Here is a 21397-nt window from a genome sequence, read left to right on the forward strand (position 1 = left end):
CACCACGGGGGCCAACTAAAAATGCTATAGATGACCCTCCGAGCCCCAGTCTGTGACCTCTCACATAAGGCGGCACACTCTTTTAAACTGTTTTTATGGAAAATTTCACACCTGACAAATCTAAATCTTCCCCCATCTCCTCCACCCTTGAATAATTTTAAAGCCTATCTCAGATGTCAGCTCGTTTCCTCTGGACTTCACGAGGACTCTTTAGACGGCAAGGATTCACCCTCTTTTCAAACATGACCCTCATTTCAGAATAATCAAGAGGCTTCATTCTGACCCTCGAGCTCTCTGGGGAAACGTGGATTGAGTGGTTGGTCACAGGGCAGCCGGGCCGGCCCCTGCTCCAAGGGCCATGAAGGCAGGGCTTGAAGGAGGGTGGAGGTGTGCTCCTGGCAGCCAGGGAGACACCCCCAACACCTCCCGGGGTCCTTGGAGCAGGACAGAGCAGGGGAACACTGACACAGACCAGGGGACAGGTTGGGGACACTATCCATTTCCAGCCTGGAGACTTTCAAACCTGAATTGGACTCAGAGTTTACTGTTGTGGGAGGGAAGGCCCGGGCAAAGCAATGCTAAAAAAACAAAAAAAGGGCAGAGCAGGGTCCAAATAGAAACAGAGAAGTAAGACATGGGGCGGGACAAGGAGAGAGTGAGGCAGGTTACTAAATAAAAGAAGCACCAAGCTCTGTAACAAGCAGACCTGTGGGACAGAGGGGCTGACCCTGAGCAGTGAGCACTCCGTCCCTAAAGGCATTCAAGTCAAGGAGGATGACTAGTTGTCAGGAAAGGCGAGATACTGTTCATAACAGGGAGGTAGACCACCAAGTTTCCCTGAACCTCAGATTCTAAGCTAAAGAACAAAGTCCCTAACTCATATCACTACTGGCATTGTTAGTAAAGTGGTAAAAATAACATGTATTGAGTGTCACCAGTGCGGGGCACCCTTCTAAGAGCTTTTAATCTCATCATCACACCGAATCCTCTGATGACCCCAAGAAAGTTCAAATCGCCCCATGGCTAACACCCCGCCCCATCTCTGTAAGATACTATCTTATTTGCCATCTTCCTATCATGTCCCCTCTCCCTGAAGTTTCCTCATTTCTTCACTTGACTCTTTCCTCCCCTGGAAAATGAGGCTTTTAGGGCTGGGACCACATCTGTATTGTCCCCTGTATGCTGTTCCCTGTGGTGTCCTCAGCTCCCAGCACACAGGGTCCACATGCAGTAGATGCTCAGTAAACACCCTTGAATGGCTGAATCACGAAGTTCGAGGCTAGGAGGCAAAGATGTAAGCTCTGGGAGGGAACAAGTTCTCAAGCCTGCCCAATCTGGGGGCAGCCCAGACACTGGGGCGGGGGGGGCAAAAGTCAGGGAAGCCCATGGAAGTGGACGCTGACAGCCAGGAACAACCATCCCCTAGACAGAGGCTGGGCCAGGGCGACTCTGCCATTAGGCACAGTGACCTTTACCCGTGATACCTTTAGGAGCCCATGAAACTGTTTCAATTTCTTTTAAAATTAGGAGAAATAAATGAACTTTAGGGTTGAAGATTACACAGAAAGATTACACATGCATATTATTAAGTGTAATCTTTAATCTTATTTTATGGAGAAAGGGCCCAAGACAGTCAGCATGCCCAGGGTTCCTGAACGTCACAACGTCACCTTGGCCGGAGATCTGCAGTGGCCCCAGCTTGGAGGACCACGAGGCAGGATCTGGTGGCTCTGCTCCCGTCAGCTGACCACACCCCAGACGGTGCAGAGGCCACACTCACCAGTGTCTGCACAATGGCGTGGTTGGTGGCATTCATGTAGGAGTTCAGAGGGAAGGCGCACTCCCCCTCGCAGTAGTAGGCGGCGTAGCCTTCGGGCGCGATGATCCAGTCCTGCGGGAGGGAGGGGAGTGCGTGGGGCGTGGTGAGGGCCCCATCCAGAAACCCAAGGGAAGTGGGGGCCACAGGGCCCCACCCTCCAGGCCGAAACCTCCTCCTGTGGGCCAGACTCCATAGATCCCAGAGGTCAAAGGCACGGCCCACACCCACCCGGGCAGCCGGGGCCCCTGCAGGGGCAGGAGAAACAGGTGGCAGCCCTTCGTGACCACAACAGACTGCAGAAAGAGGGAAAGGCCACAGGGGGCTGGGCTGAGCCCAGCATGGACCCTTGCTCTTCATCTGAAGGTGGCACAGAGAGGGGTCACCAGGGTGGCATCCACCTTACCCCAACTAGGTGGTGACACGTGGGCAGTCTGCTTTACACAAAACCTCCAGGCCTCACCTGGGAGAGAGTGGATAGTGCAGCTGGCCCAGCCTGGTGCCTGGGACATGTGTGCCGCTCAGTAAAGGGTGAGTGGGGTCGGGTCAGCACAGAAATGTCGTTCTAGCAATAAACAGACCCCCATTCCCCACCCACCAAGTGACGCAAGTCTGTTCTGGGGCTCTGTCCCAGCACAAGAATGGAAGCACCCCTAGGCCATGAGTGTTGCCATCAGAGTGAGGACAGGACTGCAGGGGGGCACGAGTGGCTGTGAGCACAGGTGCCCCGGGGTGTATTTGGGAACCCCCCGGGAAGCCTCTGGACTCTCTGGCTGGACGGCAAGCTCGCTGAGGGGACAACAGCAAAACCAGTGGCCCTGGTGACTTTAGGACAACGCCCTGTCTGGGGATGCTCGGGCTCCACAAGGGCAGGCTCACTGCTACGTCCTAGGCTGCATTTCTGGTGCCTAGAAAAGGGCCCAGAATGTCAGAGTCTCATAAATCGTTGTGAGATCATATGACCCTCACTCCTTTTCTCGGATTCATCCCCTGCCCTCTGCCCGGCTCCAGATGGTTCCAGGGGGGCAGCCATGTTCCTTCAACATGATCCCACCCCTGAAACAGCTGACTGGCTCAGGGACAAGCCTGTGACCCAAGCTGGGCCAATCAGAGCCTTCCCTGGGAATCTGACTCACAGAAGTGGGGGGGAGGGGCAGATGAGGCAGAGGGTGGGAGCCTGCTCTCCAGGCAGCTGGATTCTGGCCCATGCACCCAGCCACGTCTGAAAGAAGCAGCCAGTGCAGGACAGAAATGGGGTTTATGTGGGGAATGAGGTTCAGAGTCCAAAGTGTAGGGGTTCCTGGTTCTGGCTTGAGCCTCAACCACATTTCTGCTCTTGGGTTTCGTGAGTCATCCCTGGAGCCTGGACCTAAATCCTCTACTGTGGTTGGGACACTTGGTCCCAGAGCCTTAACTGATATAAGAAACAAGACCCATTGCACATGCGGGACACAGCCCCATCATTGTGGGGGGAGCATGGGGGAGCCCGCACCAGAGGCCCCCGACACCCAGGGCAGAGCCGCCGACCTCCCGCCCCACCTCCACTTACCTGCCAGCCCAGGTCTCGGAAGCTGACGTACAGCTCATGCTTCTTACAGGCCTGCCTCTGGTCACTGCTGCTGTTTTCTGCGTTGACAAGGAAGCAGCGGAGCAGGATGGGGGAGAGGGAAAGGAAACACACACACATATTACACCTTCCTCAGTCTAAGGCAGTTGCATGAGCACAAAGTCTGAAAGCTGCAGGGTGACTTTCCTGACACAGAAGTTCAAGCACCCTTAGCCTCACAACTCACTTCCAGCCCCAGCAAACAGCCACCATAAGGGAGGTACCAACGCCCCTGCTCCTCTCACGCAGTCTTAGCTTCCAGCTTTCTCTCCATCCTTCTGTGGACACTGGTTTCTCTAGTTCTGATGCTGACATCTGCCCAGGTTCCGTATGGGAATCAGTCTCTGTCCACACCCCACAATGCTGACTCCAAGAGCCTAATCGGAGGGACTGATCAATCTCACCATGTGAAGCCAGCCCACCTCCCAATGCTCAGGCCTCTAAAGGGGGTGAGAGGAGGCACAGATGGAGCCAGGAACAAAGCCCCCACCACCAAGAAGAAATGAGAGGGCAAAAAGTCAAACCCCACTGACCTTGAGAAAAACACAACACTGAGGTTTCTTTGAGGAATGAAAATTATGCACTGGGGTTTTCCAGAAGTATGTAAGGTTTGTAGGCATTTGGGATTAGGAATTGAGGACTTGTAAACATGTAGAAATCTCTGTTTCTGTCTCTCTATTGTCTCTCTCTGTCACACACACACACACACACACTGCTGCCACTGCACAATCTCCCCCACACACAGAAGCTAGAGGGATTCATTTTTTTCTTTAACCATGACCTCAGCTCCTGCCTTGGCCTGTAAGGCGATATATGGCCCTGACTCCTGAACCATCAACCACACAGTTCCATTTATGACAGCCTTCTTTCTGTGCCATAAATGTGCTGCCAAGCCCATCCCTACCTCTGGGCCTTTGCACTTGCTGTTTCCTCTACTTGGAATGCTCCTTCTCAGACTCTTTGTATGTCTGGCTCCTACATAGTATTCAAGCCTTGGCTTGATGTCATCTCTTCAAAAAGGCCTTGTGAGATCACCGTTGGATTCCCAGAGCCCAAAGTCCACCAAAATTTGTGGAACGAACACACACATAAAGGAGGGGTCCCTGCCTTAGCTTCTTCCACTGCTCTGACCCACTCAAGGCCTAAGTGTCCCAGAAGGTCACAAACACCAGTGGGTAAGGAGCAGAAGGAGAACTTCTTGCAGGAGGGAGAGGCACTGGGGTTGCCAAGGAGATGAACCAGGGTTGCCTGTTCAGTTGACCTGCACAGGGAGACATTCAGATACCTCCAGTTCCCATTGCCCGGTCTGCTCTCTCAGATGGCCTGGTGGGTGGCCCCTCCCGGTGGACGGGGGTCCTCATGGCAACCCCAGCTGTTGCCAGTGACTGGTTGAGAACCCAGTCCTGAGCTCACTGGCTCACATCCTGACCTTGGAATGAGCACTGGTTCAGATGAGGGCGAGTGACCCAATCCACTCCTCCTAGACCTTGGACTCCACTTTGCAAAGTGGGGACAGAGGGCCCGCACCTCCCAGGGCAGCCTTGACCGCTGGAATCAGGTCAGCATGCACGGAGCTCACAGCACCCGGCTACTTGTCATCATCCTCCCAGTCTGCCGGTTACAGACGTTTAGAACTATGCACGTGCTACATTCACACGCACACTCTTCACCTACTTGGAGTTGATAACCATTTCCTTCAAATCTAATGACCTGCCATCAGGGAGTCTGGCAAAAGGTGAAACGCCCCTCACTTTTCTGCTTTCCCGATTCACAAGGACTCTACCTGTACAGTTGCTGGGTTGATGAGAAATGGTAAGAGAAGAAGGGCATCGCTGAGTGTCCCTCCCTGGGTCTCAGTTTCCTCAACTGTAAAATGGGTGTGGAAGCTGGGTGGCAAGCGGACTTCATATCCATAAACCTGGTGACCACACGCTGCAAGTCAGGGAGCCTCCTCGGACACATGCTGGACTTCACATTGTCCGGGAAACCTCCAGGGACAGCCACCTGGACCCCCCGCCTTGGGCTGAGAACAAGGTTGAAAGGAAATGGGGGTGGGGTGAGGAGAGAGGGTGGGAAGGAGACAGAAAGAAGAAGAGAAATGGGGTTGAGGACAAGAGGACAGCTGAGGGGCGCAGCAGTCATCAGAAAATGGTCTCCACTGTTTTCCCGAAATGCTTAGACCCCAGATGAACAGGTGTGTGTGGCGGGAGGGGCTCACTCAGGTGCTCCATCCCCGTGCATCAGCTCTTTTGACTATTCCCAATTTTGTACATATCTTTCTATCTAGGGTTCAGAAAAGCAATTTTTAAAGATAAACAAACCAAGGAGGAAATGACACTAAACCAATTATTACAGAATTGTGTGTCTTTAGAGGAGGGATCCTGGCCCCTGGGAGACACTCAAAACCAGTGAGATGATCCCCGTGAGGGGGACACAGTGACCCTTCCCAGGCTGTGGGGGCAGGGAGCATTCATCTGCGGATGTCTTGGGCCCTTGTTACCTTGGTGGCAGGTACAGCATTCATTCATTCATTCATACAAACTGTCACTGTCTACAGCCAGTTTGCAGATGCCGTCTTAGGCACTAGTGTGAACAAAGCAAAGCTTTGCCAATGAGGGGCTTATCTTCCAGGGAGGGGGACAGATAATAACTCAACAAGTCAACACAAATGACACTGCATCTAGAAGAACACCATGGAGGAGCTGAGGGAGGAGAGGGGGACAGGAAGGCTGTGCTGGCGTCCCGGGGCTCTGTGTCGTGGGCGATAAAGCAGGCCTTCTGAGGAAGTGAGGAGATCCCAGGATGAAGACAGAGCTGGTTGGAGAGAAGGAGACCCTTCATGACTGAGGAAGTCAACAAGAACCAGATGGGAGCGGCAGCCGGCAGAGGGATGGGCAGCCAGGCACTAGTGCCTTCTTGGAACGAGGAGGCAGGGTCCGCGGTGTGGACGGGAGAGGTCTACTCTGCTGCACGGGGCACCAAGGCTGGGAGTGGGGCGGGGAGAGCACAGAGCAGTAACGGGGAGCCCTAGATCCCCCTTCCACCTCTGGAAACTTCCCTGAGGGCAGTGAGGGAGAAAACCCACTGCGGGAGTAGCAGGGCTGCTGGAGGGCCAGGTGGCCGTTGATATGAAAAAGGTCAAGGTCAATGGAACCATCAGAGAAGAGCCTGAGGAACCTCCTGGACCGTTCACTGCACCGCCTGGAGGGCGCAGACGCTGAGGGAAATCTAAGAAGGCCTCCATCGCTGTGGCCAGGCCTGTGGCCCCAGGTAGCACTGTCAACCCCACAAGCCATCCTCCCCTCCTTCCCTGCAGGCAGGTGGAAGGGTCCCTCAGCCCAGTGATGTTGTGTGAAGCAGTCTGACCAAGACAAAGGTCTGAGCACGTTAGTTTAGGCCAGGGATGTGGCAAAGAAGCTGCGTGTCGAGTGCCAACACTGCTGGCTGTTTGGTGCCCTGAGTGAAGAAGCTATGTGTGGGCTCCGTGAGAGGAGAGTGCCACAATTGATTAGGAATGTCTGCCATGAGCAGGGGAAGTGCCAGTAGGGGCTTGAGTGCCACTTTTCCCAGCCCTGTCTTGATTTTCGGCTTCAGGTTGAAACCCAAGGCCCAACAGACCAAGACCAAGAGCAGCTCATGAAGCTGGTTGTGGATGTGCGTGTGTGGGGTGGGCACCGGCCCTGTCATTGGAGCCAAACCCGTGGCTCCTCCAGGCCTCCTTGGATTGTGGCTGCTCTGGGAGAAAGTGGTCACTCAGACCTCCTGTAGGCAGAAAGGCGAGGACAGGGAAGAAAAGACATGCTCAGGAAGCAGACTCCCAGCTCCCCTGTCCCTCCATCGGCCCCACCCGCTCCACGCGGCAGCGGGCGGACCAGCAGGAGCCAACAGGCTGCTGCCTCACCCGCCTCCGCGATCCCGGCCGAGCAGCTAACAAGTCACAGCCCGCGCCAGGACGCAGCTCCCACCCCCACGGGTCACCTGGAGAAGATGGCTAATGAGCAGGGAGTTGGGTCCAAACGTGGGTGGGGAGAAGAAAGTGGAAGAGAGGCAAGGGTCCCCATTTCTCCACCCCAAACTGCACCACTGGGGCGTCTTTGGGGATGGGGGGAGCCTGCAGGCGGCACCTCAGCACACGGAGGGCGGCCCGGTGAGAGGGGAGTCACTCTGCTTGTGTGGCCCTACGGCAGGACTCCTAGCCTGTCACGTTGGGTAAAGCTTCCCACGGGCATGTGGGCACACGTGCGTGCACGCACACACACATGCACACACACACATACACACACACACACAACTCACTCATAGAGATTCTGGTTCCTAAGCCTGCAGTGAGGCCCAGGCTTTGTTTTTTTTTTTTTTAAAGTAAACTTCCAGGCAGGGTTTAGGTGAACTTCAAACAGGGCTGGGAATTAGAAATCCAGAGCAAGGAAGCAGCTTCCAGGCAACGTAGAGTAGCTGCCCTGTGAGGTAGTGAAAGCCTCGTCCTGGGAGTTATGTAAATGGAGACTTGATGGGCATTTGATGAGGATGCTAGGGAAATGAGGTGTTCAATGCTAAGACTTTGGGGCCTAGTCCCTCCCCGTCCATTACCTTGGTTAGGCCATTCCACCTGACAGACCTCTGAGACACGGGATGGAATTTGCCAGCGCTTCCTGCCTGATTGATACAGAAGGGCCTCTCGCAAGTCTCCCTACTTCTACCCTCCCTGAGCGCCCCGCCCTGCTCCCCCACCCCATTCCCTGAGCAGACAGACTGAACTGCTTATCAACTCCACCCTACACCATTGCCTGAAACTCTGCAAAGGCTTCCAAATGTGCTTTGGATGAAACGCAAACTAAAGATGTGGATCCCAAGAGGACACTTACTCTGCTCTCTCCACAGCCCCGCCCTCCCCTGTCCCAGCCACATGGCTTTCCCCCACCCTCAAAGCTGCCCCGAAACCTCCCTCCACAGGCTTCTGCACCTGTGGGTCCTGCTGCCTGGAGCGCTGATCTCAAGCCCACCCAGCCTGGCCTCGCGGGTACCAGAGCTCTGAGCCAGGAAGTCTTCCCTGAACCACCCTCTGCAAATCTACCATCTCCGGACCCAACGGCCAGTCACTGGTGTGGCTGTGAATGAGGGCCACCTCCTGCCCGTCCTGAATTAGCTCCGGACCATGGCTGGGCTTCCACTGTTGAAACCCCGCCTCCAAGAGCCGGGCCTAGAGGAGGCTCCCAATACAAATGGAAGAACTCAGCTGGTTTTTAATTGGGGTGGGGGTCACAGATCCCCTCAGAATAGCCTGAAAAGGAATGGATGCACCTGCCAGGAGGGAATTCTTACAGAACCTCTCTGTGCACAAACTCTGGGGCCCATCCAGCAGGAAGCCCTGCTCTTAAAAACATCACCAATCACAGCAACCATACTTTTCTTTTCCCTCGAAAAGGAAAATGAACAGAAATTTCAAAATTGGCCAGGTGAGGCGAAAGAAGCTATTGAATTTGAGGGTGAGTCTGAGGGAGAAGGACCCTGCACCACCTCACCAGCACACCTCTAAGCACCCCCACGCCCCCTTCCATGCCGCCTCTGACCAGCCCCAGGCCTTCCCCGGCTCACGATGAGCCCAGAGCTGCAAAATGGCCACGAGAAAATTCTACCACCCATATTCAACAAGTATTAAAATTTGCCACGAGTTTCAAATGTTTTCACTTGAAGAAAAGAAATGAAAGGTACAGCAGACTCCCCCAGGCTCGTCCTCCCCGCTGGCCGGGCTGCAGGCTCCCTCCCCGGGAAGCTGGGGTGGAGTCTGCCCTCTCCCACCTATTTCACAGTTTTCCTTCGTTTATTTGTAGCTATTGTTTTGTCTGTTTGGGAATTTACGTGATCGGCAATCTTGTTATACTCGTGTTTTGCTACTTGAGTTTCGAAATGAATTTATGACACGATTTGTACAATGAAGATGGTAAGCGCTGGGCAGGAAGGGATGTTGTGGGTTTCGCTTCCTGCTGCAGTGGTTCCAGAACCATCTGCTGAGCACATGCTTGGATTTCGAGTCACGCCCCGAGTGGGGTCCCGCGGGGGCCCCCGTGGGCTTCTAGGGGGTCTGCGGGTTAACCCTCCCACCCTGGGCGTACCTGCGACGTTGGCCACGCGCAGGGCTTCCTGGTTCTTGGACGTCTTGGAGCGGTTCTGGCTGCGCTGCTTGCCCCCCGTGGAGCGGGTGCTGCGGAGGTGGACCTCAGTGGCCTTGAAGAAGGCCACCATGAAGGGCTGCTTGTTCTGGGGCCCGTGCCGCCCGATCAGGCCCGCCAACTTGGGGTTGATGCTCTGTCCTAGACGGGAAGCAGTCAAAGGCACAGAAGGGCGGTTACGGGAGGGGTGGCTCTCGGGGAAGGCTGCACGGACCTCGTTTCACCCGAGCATCATGAGGCGCCGTGATTCTCCATTCGTCCATCCAGCAAGCACCTCCTCGCTTCCTGCCCTATGCCAGGCAGACTGGCCATGGGGCTGGAGCAGAGACTGGGGGCCAGAGAGGTGGGGTGGCTCAGGGGTAGGGACGGTAGGGGCACAAATAATGCAGGGTCCTGTGGGCACCAGCAGGCTCTTTGCTTCTGCTCCGCTTGCTGGTGTCCCCCCCAAATTCACGTCCACCCAGAACCTCAGGATGCGGCCTTGTTTGGAAATAGCATCTTTGTAGATATAGTTAGTTAAGGTCATACTGGATGAAGGTGGGTCCTAATCTAATGAGTGGTGTCATTGGAAGGTCACATGAAGACATAGAGATGTGTGTGTGTGCGCGTACACACACACACACACACACACACACACAAGATGGCCACATGAAGACGAGGCCGAGGAACATCAGGGACCCCAAAAGCCAGAAGAGGCGAGGAAGGACCCTTCCCTAGCGCCTTCGGAAGGACTGCAGCCTGGGACACCTTGGTTTTGGACTTACTGCTCCCAGACGGTGAGCGAGAGTTCTGCTGTTTTAAGCCCCGGGACACACAGTGTGCACGACGCAGAAACCAACGGGCGTTGGGCTGTGGAGGGGGCAACCTGAATTGTTTGTCAAAGACTCCCGCCCCGGCCCCGGCTGCCCCGGACACTAGACTGTAGGGGTCAAGGCTGGAATTGGAGACCAGATGGAGGCGACTGAACAGTTCAGGGAGGGGTGATGGGGCCTGGACCTGGACCTGGACCCAGGGTGGTGGGACCACAGTTGGCCATAAATGGTCACCGTGATGGTTCACTTTTTTAAGTCCGTCTTTAGAATTTATTTTATTTTTAATGCCTTGTTTTGAAATAATTACAGATTAACAGAAATTTGTGAAAAAAACATACAGGGAGGTCCCCGGTACCCTTCAGGAAATGGGGAAACCGAGGCAGGGGTAGGGATGGGGAAAAGTCCAGGGGAGGGGAGGGGAGGGCAGGGGACGAAACAGTGTGACGGAGCGGCTTTTGTCTGAAATCCCCACCTGACCTCGAGGGAAGGGGGCAGAGGGGCGGCGGAACATCCTGCCTGCGCCCGGCTCCAGGTCCAGAGGGAGAGACAGACTTGGAGTCAAACATGCTCCGGCCCAGGGCCAGCCTTCCTGGGTTCAAGTCCCACCTCTGCCACTCAACGCACAGATGCTCTTTACGGCAAAGCTCTGCACACAAGAAGTGCCTAATAAATGCCAGCTCCAAGCAGCGGTCCAGGCTGGTGTGGAGACTGGACGCGCTCACCTGGGGAGAGTGTGGAGCTGGACAAGCAACGTGAGGGCTGAGCCCAGACGCCCCACCTCCACGACTGGGAGGTCGGGGGAATGCAACCAAGGCTGCACACGAGTGCCTGGCGGGGAAGCTTGGAAGAAGCTTGAACAGAAGGAAGGGGGTACCAAGAGGATAAGGGGTCCTGGAGACCGAGGGAGAAGGCAGATGAAGCTGTCACCATGTCCTGTGCTCTGTGGATGACCCGAGTACGATGGGGGCTAGGAACAGGTTACCTGCTCCGGCAACGGCGATGCCATTGGTCCATATAGACTTAATATCATGTCTGGTGGTGATAAAAGTATTTCAAAGAAAGATAAGGCAAGAGGACAAAGAAAGCCCACCTCACTCGTGTTAGAACAGCTCAGAGAGGCTGAATAACCTGCCTAAGGACACCCAGCCTAGAAGAGAGGGAGCTGAATTTGAACCCAGGTCAGGCTGCATAACATGACAGATACGGTACGTCCAAGCTGGGTGAGGGGTCGGAGGTCAGTGAAAGCTGTGTTTCTGGAGGCTCTGGGCCCATCCACATCTGGAACGGACTTACCTGGAGCCCCTCAGACGGGCTGAGAGTCCAGAAACCCAGCCTCCCAAGGACCAGGTCAGCATCTGGGGGTTCGCTTTGGTCGTTTAACAACAAATGTTTAGAAGAGTGCACTGCCCCCACCCCCCCCCACTTTACCTTACTCGCTTTCCCACATTCTTTAGCAGGGTTTCCTCAAGTTCACCCATCTATAATTTGAATGATTCTATAAAAGAAACCATTAAAGCCAAGCCCCTAGGAATTGTGTCCCCCCTGGAAGGCATTTAGGGCAAAATAAAAATGCCTCCCAGAAAACCTGATGCCATTCCAGACATAGTAAACCCAAGCGCTGCACGCAGTCGCTGCACCTCGGAGGGAGGGCGTCAGGCTCCCCTGGCTGTTGTCAGGACAGCCAGGTCCAGGGACCCACAGCCTCAGCTGAGAAATGGGCAGACAGAGGGGGAAGAAGAGGGTCTTCAGGGTGACCAGCTTGTGCAGGCTGAGAGAGCAAATTGCAACGTGGGGCCTCCATTTCCTCATCTGTAAAATGGGGGTGATATTTGTCTCATCCACGCCCTCCTTTTCTTGCTACCCAACCCAATTTTTATTTAGGCAGCTATGCCTCACATGGACGCCAGCCTGGACGTAGGGGTGGGGCCTGTGGTCTAATATGTGGCAACTAATCCTCCAGCTACAGCAACTGGTTTAGGGACAGGCACATGGCCTGATGTAGCCAATGACAGGAGGAAAGGTATCCTGGAAGTTTCCAAGTCTAGGGTCCAGCGCAACCCTCTCTCTCCCTGGACGGGACTGAGGGAGGAGGGATGGACAGAGGTCCAGGGACAGCCACCATGTGGCAACCACAAGTGGACCACCTTTCCAAATGGGGCTGAGCGGGTGGAAGGAAGAGCTGGGAGAAAAAAAGACATGCGTTCTCTGATGGCATCACTGAGCCACTGGATCAAACCACTCCTGAAGCTTGCTCTTGCCCCAGTCAACAGAACGAAAAAACCCCTTTGATTGTTTAGTCTGAACTGCCATTTGAGGGTTGTTCTCACCACTTCCTTAGAGGCTTGAGAACTAGGGGACGTGGTTGCAAGGCATCCTGGGCCTGGCAGTGAGCAGGCGCTCAGAGGCAAGGTACGGAGTAGTCCTCTCCTGTCAGCGAGGATGAGAAAAGACCAAGGCTTTCAGGGCAAACAAAAGCTAACCGTCACCACAACAGAGATTCACTTTCAACGGAAAACAGGGATATGAGAAACTACAACAAAATATCACTTCCCTCCCCCTGCGTTGGCTAAAATCAAGGCAGACAATAAACAAGGATCGGTGAGGATGTGGAGAAAGTCAGACCCTCATACACTGCTGGTGGGGTTACAAAAAAAATGGCGCAGATATTCTGGAAAACAGTTTGGCAAGTCCTCAGAGTTCTCATGTGACCCAGCAACCCCTCCCTGCCCCACATATGTATCCAAGAAAACGAAGAACATAGGTTCACAAGTGTTCACAGCAGCATTGTTCACAACAGCCAGAAAGTGGAGCCAACCGAAAAGTCCATTAGCTGATGAATGGATGAACAAAATGAGGTGCATCCATCCAATGGAATATTCTTCTCCACAAAAAGGAATGAAGTACGGACACACGTTACCACACGGATGAACTCTGAAAGCATCGCACCACGGGAAAGAACCCAGCCACGGAACGCCACCTATCGTATGATTTCAGTCACACAATATGTCCAGAAAAAGTAAGCCCATAGCAACAGAAAGTAGAAGAGTGGCTGCCAGGAACCAGGGGAGGGAAGGGAATGGGGTGAGTGCTCATGGGTGGGAAGTTTCTTTCTGGGATGATGGAAATGTTCTGGAATTAGACAGTGGATGGTTGCATAACAATGTGAATGCTGTTCATTCATTCACAAAAACCCCTAGATGGTACACTTTGGGATGGTGAATTTTATATCATGGGAATTATATCTTAACTTCTTAAAGTAAATAAAGAAACGGGGGTAGGGATGAGCCACCAACCAAACCCTAGGGGACAGTTTTCTTTACAATAGTGAGGATGCCGATCACAGTGCCTGGCCCTCATGGCCTCATGGGCACCATTTCCTAAATAAACGAACACCTGGGCCAACAGCGGACAGAGCACTCACAGCCCACCTGAGCCCCTACACGGCCCCACCAGGGAGACAGACTTTACAAAGAGAAAATTTGGATTTTTTTTTCTTCCCATGATGAAGGCCTTGCAGCAGGTCGGTGTTGGAGCCAGGATTCAAGCCCTGCTCTGTCAGAAGCCAAAGCCTGAGTTCTCAGCTATGACAGCAGTGTGTCCTGGTGCTGCGAACACGCCCAGACTCCTTCCTGGGCTGCCCCACGTGCTAAAACGGGGGTCAAGGTTCTCCAACACGAGGTGGGGGTTGCATGTGAGCTCAGAGGCCCCCTTGGCCCAGGGCCACATCTCAAAGAGCCAGTCAGGGGTGGGGAGGAGATAACTTTCTCCCAGGCTGAACTTGACCTCCCCGGTATTCCTTAAGACGTCCAATATGTGACTACAGTCGTTGGGAAGAACTTGGAATGAAAGGCTCTGAACTGGGATCCCCACCCCCGGCTTCTTCTTGGGGTAGCAGCGTTGTAAAAACACTACCTGGGACCTGCAAACAGAGCTAAGTGTGGAGAAGAGAGTGGGTCCTCCTGCACAGAGCCCATGCGGGGTTCTGGAAGACGGACCAATGTCCCAGCCATGCCCAGGCACCCCCAGGCACCAGGACTGGCTGCAGAATCTTCAGGGCCCTGTGCACCACGGAAACCCAGGACCCCTTGACCAAAAGTTATTAAGAACTGCAAGACGGCAACAGCAGAGCATCACTCCAAGCTCGGGGCCCTAAGATCCCGGTCCTGTGCTGGTCACACACTCACGGAGTCAGCCCCGTCGTGCACGCACAGACACACAGTAACACGTGCGAGCAATTCCTCGTCGCTGGGATCATGCTGTCCCCATGTTTCACATAAACCTGGTTTTGACACAATAGACTGCGGACATCTTTCCTCGTCAGCAAAACATATTGATCTCATCTCTTGCGGCCGCAGAGGAGCCTCGCATCTGGAAATTCCTTGGCCTCATCCTCTTCTGTCCCAGCGTGAACAACCAACTTGTTTATTCACTTATTAGTTCATTCAACAACTGTTTAAGGAGCACCCACTGTGTGCAGGCCCCGTGCTGGGTACACTGGAACAGGGCTACAGCCCCCCACGAGCTGACCAGGGAGGGAGACAGACTCCGGGCCCAGGGGGAGCCAGTCACAGGTTGGGTCATATGGGGCCTTGTCAGGGTTGGGGGGGCGGAGCTTTGGATCATGTTCTAGTGTGACAGCAGCCCCGGAGGGTTTGGCAGGGGGACGCGGCCAGAGTTCTGTGATGAGAGGCCCGCGTGAGCTGGTGTGTGGGGAACAGACAGGGCAGGGAAAGAGGGGGCCGAGCCGGGGTGCAGAAAAGAGCCCCTCCCACTGGGCCCTCCTCTGGACCCCGCAGCGCTCAAGGCAGCCTCTCTGGGCCCTGCACACATGTTATACTTTTCCAAAAGCTCAGCAGCTCAGGGCTGGGACGGTCCCCTTCAGCTGCGGCCCCCGCACAGTAGAGGGCTCTAAGACTGAGTCCAAAGCACGCTCACCAAGCAAGCGACTGCAGACGCAGGCGGCCTCTCCGCTGGGCACTGGGCGCTCGATGGCGATTCTCTGGGAGGCTGCCGTGGGCACCGTAGGATTTGCAGCAGCATCCCTGGCTGCTCCCAAAAATGCACCCCCAAAATGTTTCCAGGCCGTGCCAGGTGTCCCCTGGGAGGCAAAACGTCCCAGGTCAAGAGCCAGGCATTACATACACCCTCCCTAAAGTAAGCCAGGCAAGACAGACATGCAAACCTAGGTCGCTGAGGTCAAAGGTTTTCACTGCAAAACCCAGAGGCAATGTGCTGCTGTATCAAGACGAGATAATTAAATTAGGGGGCATGCCATGAAGTACCAACCAGCCACCTAAAAAATCCATTCATCTATGTACAAACGTTCCCGGCGCACATGCCCTGAGCCCAGCACAGCTCTCAGTCCTGGGGGTTACGAAGGGAACAAGACTGGTCCAGGCTCCTGTGCGGTCGACAGAAGGAAGGACTGCTAAGTGAAGGGCAGAGCGTGAGACAGTGTGAGTACACATGGGAGAAAAGAAATTTGAAGCATATACCAACATGTGTGGATATGGACTTACGTAAAGTTTATTTTTGTTTTAATACCCCCACAAAGGGCAGAAAAATGTTATATTGGGAGAGAGGACGTGTGGATTGGCTGGGAGAGGAATTCCTTTTCATTTTATGATGCTACAATATATAGGCTTTACTTAGCCTTTGCAAGTATTTGTTGTGATTATTTGTATCCGAACGTCCAGGGCAAAGCATGCTGAGCAGGGAGCCAGGCCAAATGTATCGGGCAGAGGGGCTGAGGAGGGTGAATCTCAATCTAGGCAGGAAGAAAAGATATATATAATATTTTAACATTGGTCTGTATCTTTGGGAAAGTTGAAAAAGTTTTCTGTTCTAGACAAGGGTTGATAGGTGAAAAAAAAAAAAAAAAAAGAAAAACCTGAAGATTTGCTCAAGGATGGGGTTGTCAGATTTTGTAAATAAAAATACAGGATGCCCAGTTAAATCTGAATTTCAGACAAATGACTAATGTTTACAATAAGTGAGACATACTCAGGTTAGCAACTATTTGTCGTTTACCTGAAATTCAAATTTAATCGGCCAACCTGTTAGTTATCTGCCAGGAGGAGCTCCTTAAGTTAGGACAGAAAGCTTTTCCCGACGTCTGGTGGGGACTGACCCCTCTACAGATTGCAGCCGCTGTGATGGGGAGGCCGCAGTTCCCCAGCAGGCAAGTAATGACTTCGCTGATTGCTTTGTCCTTAGGAGAGCTCATGGCTGGCCTCTCTGCAGGGTGTTTTGCTTCTGTTTCTGTTTTTTTGGCTTTTCTTAAACTTTAATTTTCAAATTAACATATAGTAAAATAGACCTTTTTGGTATACAGATCTGTCAGTTTTAACACACGCAGAGGTTCAGGTAACCAATTCTATCTGGATACAGAGCGGCTCCCACCCCGCAAAGAATTCCCTTGTGCTGCTTTATCTCACTGTGTCCAACCAGGGGTGAGCCTGCCCCCCGGGGGACATGTGACAACATCTGGAGACATTTTTGGTTTTTGCAACTTGGGGCAGAGGTGCTCCTGGCGTCAAGTGGACGGAGGCCAGAGACGCTGCCCAGCGTCCTGCAGGGCATGGGCCGCCCCTACAAAAATGTGCACAGTGCCCAGGGGGAGAAACCTGCTTTCTCACCATGCTTCCTCTCCCCGGACTCCCAGCCTCCAGCATCTACTGACCTATTCTCATCCCTACAATTCTGCATCTTCTAGACATTTCATACAAACGGACTCCCAGCACTTGTGTCGGCGTGTCTTTGAGATGCACGCGTGGGGCTGCCTGTTACACGGGCCACTCCTTCCGGTGGCTGTGTATTTGGTGGGGATGCACGGAGCTGGGGACCCACTCCCCTGCTGAAGGATGTCTGCGTTGCTCCCAGTTGGGGGAAGCATGACTATCACGAGACACAGTCACGGCAGGGTTTTGAGCGGACCGACATTTTCGTGTCTGTAATGTAAAGCGGAAGTGAGGTCCTGTGCGTGGCCTGCTGCCCCCAGTCTTGCACACTCTGGGTGTCCACCTGCGCCTGAATCATGACACCTGCTCTCCGAAGAGGCCAGGGACGCTGGGGAGCCGGCTCGGCTCACTCCAGCATGGAGAGAAGGCCCAATCCGAGGGGCGCTCAGGCAGGCAGACCCGGCAGCGCGCCCAGCCCCCGCCCCGGGTCCTCCTCCACCCAAGGAAGCTAGAAATCCGACCCTGCCCAGCCTCCCCTGCAGCTCCTTCCAGGATGGGTGCTCAGGCACGTCAGAAATGCCTTCCTCCCTAGAAAGGCAGACACGAGAAGAGAACTTCCTCTCTCCAGCCCACTGTCCCTTCCTCCAGGCTTGAGCCCGGGGAGGCGACCTTCGTGCCAACTGCCATGAGTCTCAGGACACAAAGCCAACACACTCAACATGGGGGACCGAGTAGGGAAAGTCTGGACTGCTGTTGACACTCTAACCCAGGAGCTGGCAAACTCCAGCCCATGGGCCAACCCCAGGCCACTGCCTGGTTTTGCAAATAAAGGTTTATTGGCACAGAGCCTTGCACGTCCGTGCGCACGTTTACCCGGCTGCTTTAACGCACATATTTACAGCCTCTCTGACGGTAAAATCAAAGAACCCTGACACAGAGGGTCTGACCCACAAAGCCTGAAACATTTACCATCTGCCACTTTACAGAAGAAGCTTGCTGACCTCTGCTCTAACCAATCCCAGATCTGCTTACTTCCAGACGGGTAAAGAAAACCATAAACGTCCCCATGAGATAAAACGTCTTAACTATTATTTGCCAATGAAAGTATTCCTGGCAGAGCTGGTTCTGTCTGTTGCTGGTTCCCAACAAAGATGAGAAACCACCGCTGTTGAGTGTTGCTCTGGACCAGGCACTGTGCTGGGCCCACCCCGAGCACCGCTCCTCAGGCGGGACTACTGATCCCACATTTACAGAGGGGAAAGCTGGCTCGAGGCTATGAACCTGACCACTGAACCTCGGCCGAGCCAAGGTGGATGGAGGGCAGAGGTCAGAGATTGCCCAGGCATAGACATGGGCCACCTACGGGGCCTCCAAAGGTAGGAAGGGTCCACTGAGGCTCAGAGGGTAAGTCCTTCCAAGAGGTGAGCCTCGGGGGGCAGAGGCGTGGAGGCAGGACTCCAGGAAGTGAGCTGCGGACAGGGACGAGCCGCCACTGGCAGGCCCCTGGTGGCCTGAGCAGAAACAGCACGCCCAGCCCAGAAGAGCCCCAGGAGCAGGCAGGGAGCACAAACGGGAGCCTCCTGGGAAGGGAGGGGATGCAACTTGCCCACAGAGTGGGTGGCATTTTGATTTTCTTGTGGGTTCTTCGTTTTCCAGGCCTAGCGCCATCAGGTGCCCCTGGGAGGCCCACAGCATAAGAATGTTCCTCCTTAATTGTGCAAAATACATTAATTCCAGCCACTTCTCTCGATGGACCGAGGCCTAAGTGACAAGTGAGAATGTAGTTAATACTTGTGACATCTACTTGGCCCAATTACCCAGTGCCATCCCAGCTGCCACTGCCCACTGGCCCTGATGGACGCATCCCAGCCTCTGGGTCACACAGGCTGCTTCTTTGCTCTCTTGCTCTGGCTTCTGGACAAACAGGATGTGAAGCAATCCCAAGGGCGCAGGCACCTGGGAGCCAGCTGCACCGCAGGCAGGATCGCTCGCCAACCCCAGCTTTATGGGGCTTAGTGTCTGCAGCCTCCGTGGGTGAACAGCTCACTCCTGGGTCCCGTCCCCAGCTGCTGCGGCCGAGTGTCACACTTGCACAGCATCCGCCCTCAATCCTTTAAATGCCTTGCAATCCCATTTGATCCCATCTGGAATGACGGAGAACAGGAATACGTGCTCTCGCGCCCCAGCAGAGAAGCCCGAGGCCTTCTTCGCACACAGACGCCCGGAGGCAGAGATGGGGTGGGGGGGGGGAGGGGGAGGGCCCCCCTGGGCTTGGAGCTTGGGGGGTGTCGAACAGCAGCTGGAGGCTGCCAGCGAGGAAGTGTGAGGGGGAGAAGTGAGGCCACCAGATCGTCTTCCTGGATCGGAGGCAGGGCTGACTGGTGTTGCTCTCCTGAGCCTTCAGGTGATTTCTTCTGTGGACGGGGGAGAGGAGGGGGACCCTGTAAACTGTAAATTAGGACAAGATGCTGGAGTCCTCGTCTTGGGAACCAATGACTAGGTGCTTCTATGTTTGCAAAGATGAGCCTCCAGCCCAAGGCAGTCTTCACCTCCCGCAGCTCTGGGATGGAAGGCGGCACCAGGAACCGGGTGCGTTAACCTGGAGGGAGCAGGAAGCCCTCCTTAGCAGTCCTTGGAACCTCAGAACTTGTCTTCATGGCCTCATCCCTGACCTGCCGCACAGGGGCCCCTCACTGTCTGCCTTTTCCTGAGAATATGAGAACGTGACAGCAGAAGCCTTGTCCTGTTCATGCCGCAGCCCCAGTGCCTACGACAATTCCTGGCCTTCATAGCTACACTCAAATGTTTGTTGAGTGAATAAATGTGCTTTCAGTGTGGGCAAAAGGCTCCTGACCGTAGGAACTGGGTTCTGACCACTGTGGGGCTGGGGCAGAGAGGGTCCGTCATCACTCCCCAGGCTGGGATGCAGGCCTGGAGCTAACCTGTCCATCAGGTACAGTGCCAGGCCCATGGTACTTCTGGGGGCCCATGAAAACGTTCTAATGTCTCTTAAAATCAGAAGACAAAACATGAACTTTTTAGGGTTGGAGAAACATTTTAATTTTTAATCCAGCCAGGATTATATTCATTATACCAACGTGGTCACATACCTAACTGTTAATATTTTTGAATGGAGGGTGGACCCCTGGCCAAGTTGTGTGACTCTGGTTCCTTCCATTAGTCCTGTGGGAAGCCCACTGTCTTCTGGGTCCTTTTGTAAACTCTTTCCTTCCCAGGAAAGGGGACGCAGAGAGAACAGCCAGGCAGGAGCCAGGATGCTGTAGGGTCCTGGGCTCTCGGTCTGGATGGCCCAGCCGTGTGCCCAGCTGTGTACTCAGCAGGGGCTTGCATACTACATACTGCCCCCCAAGTGTGGTCCGGGTGACCACATTCCTCGAAAGGCTTTCTAGCAACCAGCAAGTCCAGAGTCAGAATCCTCAGTGAAGCCCAGGTCTACCCTGGGAGCAGAGTACCTTCAGTCAAGTTGCTTGGCCCACCTGGCCTCGGTCTCCTCTCTGTAAGATGCCAGTGATGGCAAACGTGCTCCCTGGGCAGGGTCACTGTGAGAATGAAGCCCATTAGTAACAGCAATAACAAGACCTCACCTCCACGGGCACAGACAGGGGCGTAACTACGCCTGAGGAACAAAGGAAGCGACAGGACACCAAGAGGTTGGGCCAACCGCCCAAGATCACACAAGGCCGCCCCGAGGAGTACCGGGCTTTTGGGTCCTGGAGTCTGTGCGGGAACCGCTAGCCTGTCCCCTTCTGGTCCTGCCGCAGGGTCTGAGCTCAGGGCCCAGCCTGCAGCGAGGGCTCAGCCCTCAAGGGCACCACTGAGACAGCCCCCTTGCCAGTGGGTGCGTGCTCCACTCTGGTGTCAGGGTCCCCTCCACTCAGGGTGCCTCTTCTCCCCTCTCCCCACGCCCCTGGGGTCGGGGGCGGTGAGTGCAGCCTGCGCGTGGCTTGGGAAGGGCAGGGGCTGCCTCTCCTTGTCTCCCGTACAAGGAACGACAAGCGGACGCTGGCCCTCCCTCCTGCAGCGTCCGGTCCTCGGAGATGAGACGAGCCACGGGTGCCTGGGGAGTTCATGGGCTGCTCCCCGCACAGGCTCGCAGGCTGGCAGAGGCCCCAGCTGGGCCGCTCCGAGGGTTGACTCACAGGAGGGCCGCAGCTGGAGGAAGACAGAGCAGATGCAGGCTTCCTGGGTGGTCTCAGGCGGCATTTGGAGACCCGGTGAGCTGGGGTCACTGCACCCCGCGCCAAACATCAGGAAAGAAGGTCTGTGACGGCTGTGCTCACTAGGATGGAAGCAAG

At 54.7% G+C, this 21397-nt stretch overlaps 1 protein-coding gene across 2 annotated transcripts in view; it reads right to left on the bottom strand.

The window, feature by feature from the left end:
- Positions 1 to 21397, bottom strand: part of BMP7 (bone morphogenetic protein 7) — an 87368-nt gene that overhangs the window by 3523 nt on the left and 62448 nt on the right. Inside the window, exons 4-6 of one of the 2 annotated variants that reach the window (XM_010958582.3) lie at positions 9533 to 9730; positions 3366 to 3442; positions 1781 to 1891 (exon numbers count right to left, since the gene is read on the bottom strand). In XM_010958582.3, coding sequence (XP_010956884.1) covers positions 1781 to 1891; positions 3366 to 3442; positions 9533 to 9730 — 386 coding nt within the window. The remainder of the gene's footprint in view (positions 1 to 1780; positions 1892 to 3365; positions 3443 to 9532; positions 9731 to 21397) is intronic. The other variant, XM_010958583.3, reaches the window with a different exon arrangement.

Source organism: Camelus bactrianus, chromosome 19 (genome assembly GCF_048773025.1).
Source record: "Camelus bactrianus isolate YW-2024 breed Bactrian camel chromosome 19, ASM4877302v1, whole genome shotgun sequence".
NCBI lineage: Eukaryota > Metazoa > Chordata > Mammalia > Artiodactyla > Camelidae > Camelus > Camelus bactrianus.